This window comes from Globicephala melas, chromosome 3 (assembly GCF_963455315.2).
Source record: "Globicephala melas chromosome 3, mGloMel1.2, whole genome shotgun sequence".
Classification (NCBI taxonomy): Eukaryota; Metazoa; Chordata; class Mammalia; order Artiodactyla; family Delphinidae; genus Globicephala; species Globicephala melas.
The window spans coordinates 109,673,268-109,682,718 of NC_083316.1; the positions used below are offsets into that span (position 1 = coordinate 109,673,268).

The window sequence follows — 9,451 nt, forward strand, 5'->3', positions numbered from 1 at the left end:
GCTGATACTTTGTAGTTAATTTAAAAAAAAAAAAGGTTTCATTTTCCTACTGGTCTGATTTCACAGGAACATTTTACCTGTTTTTGTGAGGCATTTTTTCTCCTGGAAGAGAGGCGCTGATTGGTCCCACATGACTGACAACCTGGTGTAATGAAAATTTCCAATGTAAACTTATTTTCCCTCAGTTTCAGCAATTTTAAATCTATATATAGAGATATCTTTGTCAGAATTGCATTGTTAGCTTCTCCTGGTAAACTGATTGTCTCACATTGTCAGTGCAAATAGAGATCTATTAATGGGTCTCACCTCCCAACTGATCCCAATGCTAGTCTGCTTACTGGCATGTACCAGCAACTTCGTCCATGGACACAAGTGCGATGTTACCTTACAAGAGATCATCAAAACGCTGAACATCCTCACAGCAACAAAGGTAAGCTATCTGGTACCATCTCTCCAGATGTTCTGGTGATGCTGTGCATATTTCTTAGACTGTGAAAAGAACATAACAGCTTCTAGAGAGTTGGTAGTTGGTGGTTGGTGATAGGATGGGGAGCAGTGTGGAGACTTGTCTCCGGGCACTTTTTTCACCCGAGGGACCACAGGAAGTTTTCTCAGTTTGAGGGAGTCAGAGCTGCTCAGCAAGGCTTACCCTGTGCAGTTGGAGGTAACTCTGTCTCTTGCTCTCTCGTTCCTGCCTGGGCCAAGAACTTGTGCATGGAGCTGCCTGTAGAAGACGTCTTTGCCACCACAAAGGTAAGAGCTGTCCCGGGTCTGCTTTGGCAGATAGGTGACTTGGTGAGGAGAGCCATCCACAAGTGTTCGAACAAGAAATTTTTTTTTAACATAAAGGGAACAGGCCCAAATTAACTATAATGGGTGAAACGTTTTCAAAGACTGAGAATTCTGATCTTTACTCTCTAATACATTTTGGTGTTTCTGGTTTCACTTGATTTAGAAGACGTATAATAGAAAGCTTGGGTTTTGTAGTCATAATTCAGATCCCAGTCCAGGAAAAGCTCTTTAGGATTTTACCCAACCCAGGTCGAGTACCTGGAATATAGGAGGCACTCAATAAATGCTGTTGAAGGAGAGAATTTTTCTGGCCCATATATTTCTGAAAAACCAAATACTCTCACAAAAACAGATATTGAGATTACACGTTGAGAGAGCTTTCATTTTGTCTAAGAGACTTCCTATGGCAACAGGAAAGGTATCGCCAGAGCCCCTCCTCTTCCGCAGCCTGGTCACCTAACAGCCCACCGGCTCCGGGCATGGCTGTCCAGAGACCCTCATCTTGCTCTGTCCTGCCAACTCCCCTCTGGCCTGTCCAGAACCGTCCTGCTGGACAGGGGCCGACATATCCCTGCCTCCGGCTGCTCCTACCAGAGCATCTCACCTTTCCTCCTCCTGCTGCATCTCACCCCCACCCCCCGATCTGCAGTGGGAGGAGATAGATTTGACAGCTGATAGTGCATTTTTCTCTGACAAACACATGACTACAGCCATATCAATAGCTTTCTGCACATCAGTTCCTGTTTTCATGGAAACACACGACTGAGAATGAAAAACCCAAAGCTTCAATTTACCAGTGGTCTCCTAACCACCTGCTTTCCACATGTACTAGACTTGGCCAGGAGTGAAGCCCTATGGGTTGGGCAGGGCCACACCCCAGCACCCAGGCCACAGGGCAGGCCTGTCCTGCTCGTGAGCAAAGCTGGTCTTCGGGCCTTTATCTGGACTATCTCACTTCATTAAAGATTATTCCAGGAGTCTGATATACAATGATATATAATACTGTAATTATATAATAGTATATAATATAAATGTATAATACATAATATTATATAATACATATTATATAATTTTATCCTTCAGAATCTCATCCCATATCAGACTGTATCTGTCCATCAGCAGGTTGGAAGGACTTGGAGATTTTATATATATATATAAATTTATATATTATATATATATAATGTATTGATACTTTATATATCTCATATATTAATATTGTATATATATAGAAATAAAATAGCCAGGAGTCCACTGAGCTGTGCTCTGGGCTCTCCAGAGGTTGGCTGCACTCCTGGGAGGGTGCTGCCAAAGCCAAGGGCAGGGCCCCAGCAGAAGTGCCGAGGGTTTGGAAGTGAGACAGTCTGTGGCTTTAGCCCCAGTTCTGCCATTAACTAACTATGTGGCCTTTGGTAAGTCTCCGCACCTCTTTGTGCCTCAGTTTCTACATGTGAAGATTTGAGAGCAATTTTGAGAGTTGGCTGGAATCCAACTCTTGAGTTAGTGGAAAATGGTATTGTATGATATAACTCCTGATTAAAGGCAAAAACTGGTTGTAGAGAAGCAATCATTCTAAGAAAGAGGCCAGCGTTAGGAAATCAAACCCTCCATGACTGCGAGCCCAGTGCGACCCCACTCTGGGCTGCTCTAGAAGACCTAGCCAGCCCTCACCCCCGCCAAGGTGCAGGCCAGTCCCCGCTGCCTTCCTTCACTCTTACCTATCTCATGCCTTCTCCCGAACTGCTTCTATTCCTCCTGGATTAACAAGCTTGTTTTTCCATTCTTCTCTTTTCCTCAAAGACTCAGCACTGCTTACTTATCTATTAAGATACTTCAGAACAAAGAAAGGTTGTTATTTTCAAAACCCACAAAGATGCTATGTGGGAGGAAAAGTTACTTCTTTGTGTTCTCAAGAAGAACATCTTTCCAAAGTCCAGCATATTCATTTTAGTGCTTTTGGGGATCAAGAGTTCCATTATGCCCAAACTGGGTGGCATCCTGCTCTTGGCAAATGCTGGAAGAATGTGCTGATCTAAATCCTGGGTTCCACATGCAATGCCTCCCGAGTGTCTCTGAAGTTAGGTGGTCTGAGGAAGAGAAAGGTGGAAAGCAAGCAAGCTGGCTGGCCTAGGAAGGACTTCTTGGGTGGACCATTAGTTGGAGGTATTTCCTACTACCAAAGGGAGCAAAAGTCCATAATTTTTCAGAGAGCTCTATGCCAACCCTCAAATCTTTTTTTAAAAGTGAAAGTAGAGGATTCTTTTCATACATCACATTCGCTGACTAAATTTGGGCATAAGTGGAGATAATGAATACAATACATATAGGATGGATCTGTATGTCCTTAAATGAAGCTAGTCAAGACCCATTAGAACTCTAGCAGAATCCCTGCACCGAAGTCTCCCAAATGGTGTGCCACCACTTCTGTATTCCTATGAGGGGTGGGCTTCTTTCTGGCAGGAGACCAGGCCTCCCTTTTGAGCCTCTTTCCTGAGCAGTTCTGAACTGCAGAGTCCGCATGGCTCCTCAAGGTATGCCCTAAGCAAGACACACTCAGGCAGCGAAAGCTGGACAAGCAGTCGAAAAAGTGGGCGGTCAGAGTGTCATCCTGTTGCCGCAATGCCAATGGAACTAAAACATTAAGGACTTTAACTAAAACTAGTTAAAGACCCTTAGAATTCCTTCTTTTAAAAGTTTTCCATTTGATTCAAACTCTTTTCTATACTTATCCTAATCACCTTTAGAAAGTCTTTTGAAAAATATCTTTATTTAGTTATTTTTAAAGATTTTTTCATGTGGACCATTTTTAAAGTCTTTATTGAATTTGTTACAATATGGCTTCTGTTTTATGTTTTGGTTCTTTGGCTGCAAGGCATGTGGGATCTTAGCTCCCCGACCACGGATCGAACCCGCACACCTTGCACTGGAAGGCGAAGTCTTAACCGCTGGACCACCAGGGAAGTCCCTGAAAAATATCTTTAGAGGGTGTTTTCCTACCTTAAATGGCTACATACTCAAAACTGAGACAGTATAATTTCTAAGCTCCTAGCCAACGTTTTAGAAAAGGCTCATCAGATTTTGATGGACAAATAAGCAAAGGATCTCTTCTCTTTTTGGCATTCTTGAACCTCATTGTTCTCTCTCCAGCAACATAGGCGTCTGCCTCCATCTGCATACTCAGCTAGTGTCTGCCTTCTCCTTGGCCTCGCCACCTCTGCTCACCCACAAAGCCCCCCAGAGGTATGGTGATTTATGGGAGGTTTCTTGACTCCCAGAGCCCAGAGATACTGGTGCTGCTCTTAAATTTCCAGCCAGAGTATACGCCCTTTGGAAGGACATGTACTTCATTAAGTACATACATGTCCTTCCAAAGGCCCTGCCCATGGGCCGTCAAGCTCCACAGCGGAAAGGGGAAGCTTTCGTAGTCTAGGATTCTGGCGCTTCGGTCTGGGTCAAGATCTTCCTGGAAAAACCCTAAAATATGAACTGCACTCCTAGAATTTAGCCTAAAGAAATAAGAGATGAACACAAAGATTTATACAGATGGCTTGCTGCCACTTTATTTACAGAAGCAAAAAACTGCAGTGATAGGGGATTGACCAACTATGGCACAAATATGCCCTAGGTTCCTACACAGCTCTCAATCACATGTTCTTAAATATTACTGAATGATGTAAGAAATTGCTAGTACTATATGTTAAGTGTAAAAAGGTTATAAAAGAGTATCAATAGTTGGTCCCTATTGCAAAAAAAAAAGTATTAAAAAATCTGGAGAGATAGTTAGCAAAATCTTAACAGTAGTTCTCTCTGGCTAATGGGATAATGAGTGAATTCACTTTTGTTGAATGTATATTACTTTTTTTTTTTTTTTTTTTTGCGGTACACGGGCCTCTCACTGTTGTGGCCTCTCCCGTTGCAGAGCACAGGCTCGAACAGGCTCGAACCCGTGTCCCCCTGCATCGGCAAGCGGACTCTCAACCACTGAGCCACCAGGGAAGCCCCCTGTATATTACTTTTATAGTAAAAAGTTTGGTAATCAGAAAAAATACGGAAGACCCTAGAAAGCTGCTTGGACAGTGCTTTTCACATAAATCCCCTGGAGATCCTGTTAACGCACATTGTGACTCAGTGGGTCCAGAGGGAAGTCTGAGATTCTGCATTTCTAACAAGTTCCCAGGTGACGCCCACGCTGCTGCTTCATGGGCCACATTTTGAGTGGCAAGGAACAAGAGCACGTCCTGGCAGAGGTTGGAGACAGGTTTATCTGAGCTGGATTGGGCTCAAGCTAAGACACCCTCCAGGCTCCGGGCCTTTGTTCTTCAGTGGAGAGAGAGAGGATACACCAGGCCTGACCAGGCCGAGACACATTCCCTCTCCCAGGTTCTCAAAAAGAGCTGGTTCTGCACTTGTACAAGCCCTCTTCTGAGGCTCAAAGGTCCCCAGGAAGAGCCATGTGGCCAGACTCACACCAGGGCTGCCAGCATTCCAAGGAGGTTCTGACCCTGCACATTCGAGGCTAGAAGCCCCTAACAGAAACTCTGTCCAAGGCCCAGCACCCTTTCTCAGAAGCTTCCCCTCATCTCCCCAGGCCACACTCCTGGGGCACCTAGCTCTGATCCTGGCACTCACGTCTAGCTGTGTGGGGACATGTATCTCCTCACACTGCTACTTCCCATGGGGAGGGTTAAATGGAGAGTGCTGGCCAAAGTGGCACTGTCCAGGTCAAAGGATGGGCATTCATTTATTCAACAAACGTGGGATTTCCAGGGAACCTGGATTCAAAAACTATAAATTACAGGAATAAGACAGAGCAGACTCTGATTACGAGCTGATGTACATACAACTGCATCCACAGAAAGAAGAGCTTGCATGGGATAAAGAAACAGACATGGGTTGTAGACAGATGGCCCCGCATGCAAATCCCCACTCTCCCATTTACTTAGTTGAGTGACTTGATTCAGGTACCCCTTCAGCAAAACCCTCCAAGGGAAAAGAAATTGGGAGGTTTCAGGAAAAGGCTGCTGCATTTGCAAGTAACTGGAAGAGGTTGTTTGCTGTGACGAGCAGCCTCCATTCACATGGCAGGAATACTTGAATACCTGATCCACAGTTGAGCAAATTCACCTTCTCCACTTGTCCTTCTGGAAAGAAGAAATCAGAAGGAAACATCTCTCTCCAATGTTCAAAATCAAGCTAGCAGTGGCTATCTGTGGAATTTCTCTTTCTAGAACACAACTGAGAAGGAAACTTTCTGCAGGGCCGGGACTGTGCTTCGGCATATCTACAGATACCACAAGTGCTTCAACAAACCCCTGAGTGGACTTCACAGGAACCTCAGCAGCATGGCAAACATGGTAAGCTGCATTATGCCAACAGCTTGCCTTCCAATGGATGGCAGCCTTACTTCTAAGATATTTCTCCTTATGAATAGTAGTACCCTTGGTTAATCAACCCATTCATTCATTCGACAAATATTTGTTGAGGCTCTGTGAGTGTTGCTTACAGGTACTGTTCTAGGCACTGGGGATACAGTTCTTGCTCTTACAGAATGTTGTAATGGGTGAGTGAGAAAAGCAAACAAACATATGATTCCAGTAGTGATAAGTGCCATGAAGAAAAATACAGGAATAAAGAACATACAGGGGTCCTGAGGGAGAGGGCTGATTTAGTAGTTGGTGACATCATCTGAGCAGATATTTGAACTAAGTGACAGAGCCGGCCATGTTACTGATTTGGAAGGAACATTCCAGGCAGAGGGAACAGCTGTGCAAAGGCCCTAAGGTAGAAATGAGCTTCATGTGTTCAAAGATTAATAGGAGGGCCTGGATCAGAGTGAGGGAGGAGGATTTTAATAGGAGATCACACAGGGCCTATGGATTCTGCCCCAAGCATGGTGGGAAACTCCCACAGGGTTTTAAGCAAGGCAGAGACCACGATCTGATTTATGTAATTTTTAAAATGATCATTCTGGCTACTGTGCAGTAAATAGACTGAGTAGGGGTAAGCATAGAAGCAAGATGGCCTGTTGAGAGGCTACCACAGTATTCCAGCCTGCAGACGATGGTGGGTGTGACAGGGTGGAAGCAGCAGATATTGTTAGATTTGGAATATTAACCAAAAATAGAGCCAGAAGGGCTTGCTGACACATCTGTTGTGGGGGTGAGGGAGAGAGTAAAACGTGGCCTCCTGATTCCTAGCCTGGGCCCCTTGGGGAATGGTTGGTGCTGTTATCAGATATGGAAGACTGGGGGTGATCAGGGCTGGTGGCTGAGCTTAAGGTCAGGAGTTGAATTTTATACATAGTAAGTCTGAGGTACCTACTTAATAGTCAAGTGAAGATGTTGATAAGATTGTTGAAAAAGTCTGAAGCTTAAGGGAGATGTCAGAACTTGTGACATTAAGTGAAGTGTGCTTAGAAAGATGTTGTTTAAAGCCACAGGCCTGGACTTCTCTGGTGGCGCAGTGGTTGGGAATCCGCCTGTCAATGCAAGGGACATGGGTTTGAGCCCTCTGGTCTGGGAAGATCCCACATGCCACGGAGCAACTAAGCCTGTGTGCCACAACTACTGAGCCTGCACTCTAGGGCCCGAGAGCCACAACTACTAAAACCCACACGCCTAGAGCCCGCGAGCCACAACTACTAAAACCCGCATGTCTAGAGCCCGTGCTCCGCAATGAGAGAAGACACGGCAATGAGAAGCCCGTGCACCGCGAGGAAGAGTAGCCCCTGCTCACCGCAACTAGAGAAAGCCCACGTGTAGCAATGAAGAACCAACGTAGCCCCAACGCAGCCAAAAAAAAAAAAAAGCAGGGCCGCTTTAAAAAAAAAAAGTCACATAAAGAAAGAACAAAATCCAAGGACGGAGCCCAGAGGCACTCTAACATATAGAGGTCAGGAAGAGGTGGGTCCAGCAAAAGAGACTGAGAAGTAGCCAGTGAAGTAGGAGAAGTCAAAGAATGTATGGCACCCCAGAAGGCAAGTGAAGAAACTCTTTTAAGAAGAAGGGAGTGATCAACTGTGTCAAATGTACTAACAGTCAAGAACGATGAACGCTGAGAATGGCCACTGGATTTGTCATGAGGGAGGTTACCGGTGATGCTGATATAAATGGAGATTCGGGAATGAAAGCCTGACTAGAGTGGATTCCATAGAGAATGGGGCTGGGGAGGAGTGAAAAGAAAGGGGCACTGAGTATAAAAACTCCTTCGAAGTGCTCTTCTATAACGTCGCAGAGAAATAGAACAATAGCTGAAGGGCAGGTATGGTGTGAAGGAAGTTCTTTTAAGGTGAGGTCTATATGGAGCATGTCAGTATACCAGTGGGAATGATCCAGTAAGAGGGGAGAACTGATGGTAGGAAAGAGGCAGAGCCAAGAGTGGATGTTATCTAATGCCAAGTAGAGGAATTGGGGACATTCATCCCCTCCCTGCTGCCTTATTTACAAGGTAATAAAACAGGGAGATGACACTACACTGTCTTTTTTTTTTTTTTTTTTTTTTTTTTGCGGTACGCGGGTCTCTCACTGCTGTGGCCTCTCCCGTTGTGAAGCACAGGCTCCGGACATGCAGGCTCAGCGGCCATGGCTCACGGGCCCAGCCGCTCCGCGGCATGTGGGATCTTCCCGGACCGGGGCACGAACCCGTGTCCCCTGCATCGGCAGGCGGACTCTCAACCACTGCGCCACCAGGGAAGCCCTCATTGTCTCTTTTGAGCCTCTTAATTATCTTAGGAAGTAGGCGCTATTGTTCCCCTTTTACAAAGGAGGAAACTGAAGCTTTTATAAACGAAGTAGTTTGTCCTAAGCAATGCAATTAATAATTTGGTAGAGCTGAGATTCAAACTGAAGCAGTGGCCTGGTGGTAGGTACCAGGAATCCTTTCCACCTGAAGGGCTGCCAAGCTATGATGTTTCTGGTTAATGGGCAGGGGGACTGAATCTCTCTCTCAGCAGTCCAGATGGCAAGGGCTCAAGATGGCAGCAGGCAGGTCTGAGCCTCCACCTTCATGTTACGCGTCCCTGAGCAGAACCTAGCTGTGACACACCTCTCCAGGGATGGCCACACCCTGAAGGCAGACAGTGATGGTACAGTGGCCATTTCTAGGAGTGTAGGTAGCATGCACCAAAAACAGGCAAACCCTGCTGGCCTAGTGGCAGAGTCAAGCCAGACTGGAGGCCCTGGTTTGATCATTGCTCAGGCGGCAAGTGGCAGCATAGGCTTGACCCAGGTAGACAGGCATGAGCAAGACTCAAATACTTAGCGATGAAAACTAATGAAATGTTTCTTTTGTAGACCTGTTCTGTGAATGAAGCCAAGAAGAGTACGTTGAAAGACTTCTTGGAAAGGCTAAAGATGATTATGAAGGAGAAATACTCAAAGTGTTGAAGCTGAATATTTTAATTTATGAGTTTTTAATAGCCTTATTTTAAAAATATTTATATATTTATAACTCATCATAAAATAAAGTATACGCAGAATCTGACAGCATGATGTCATTTTAATGGCATAGACTATATTTACTTGCCAACTTTTGGGGAAACCAATTTAATTTACTGAGAGACTAAAATTGGTGTGGGAATTAAAAAGGAAAGACCACTTCCCTCTCAAGGAGTTCCCTCTCTCATTGGGGACATAATGCATGAAATGATTAAAGAATACAAGGC

General features: G+C 45.1%; 1 protein-coding gene across 1 annotated transcript; it reads left to right on the forward strand.

Annotated features, from left to right (window-relative positions):
• Positions 1 to 295: 295 nt before the first annotated feature.
• IL4 (interleukin 4) lies at positions 296 to 9,173 on the forward strand. Its single transcript, XM_030869670.2, has 4 exons — positions 296 to 430; positions 706 to 753; positions 6,018 to 6,143; positions 9,081 to 9,173. The coding sequence occupies exons 1-4, from the start codon at positions 296 to 298 to the stop codon at positions 9,171 to 9,173; spliced, it is 402 nt and encodes a 133-aa protein (XP_030725530.1).
• The last annotated feature ends 278 nt before the right edge of the window (positions 9,174 to 9,451 follow it).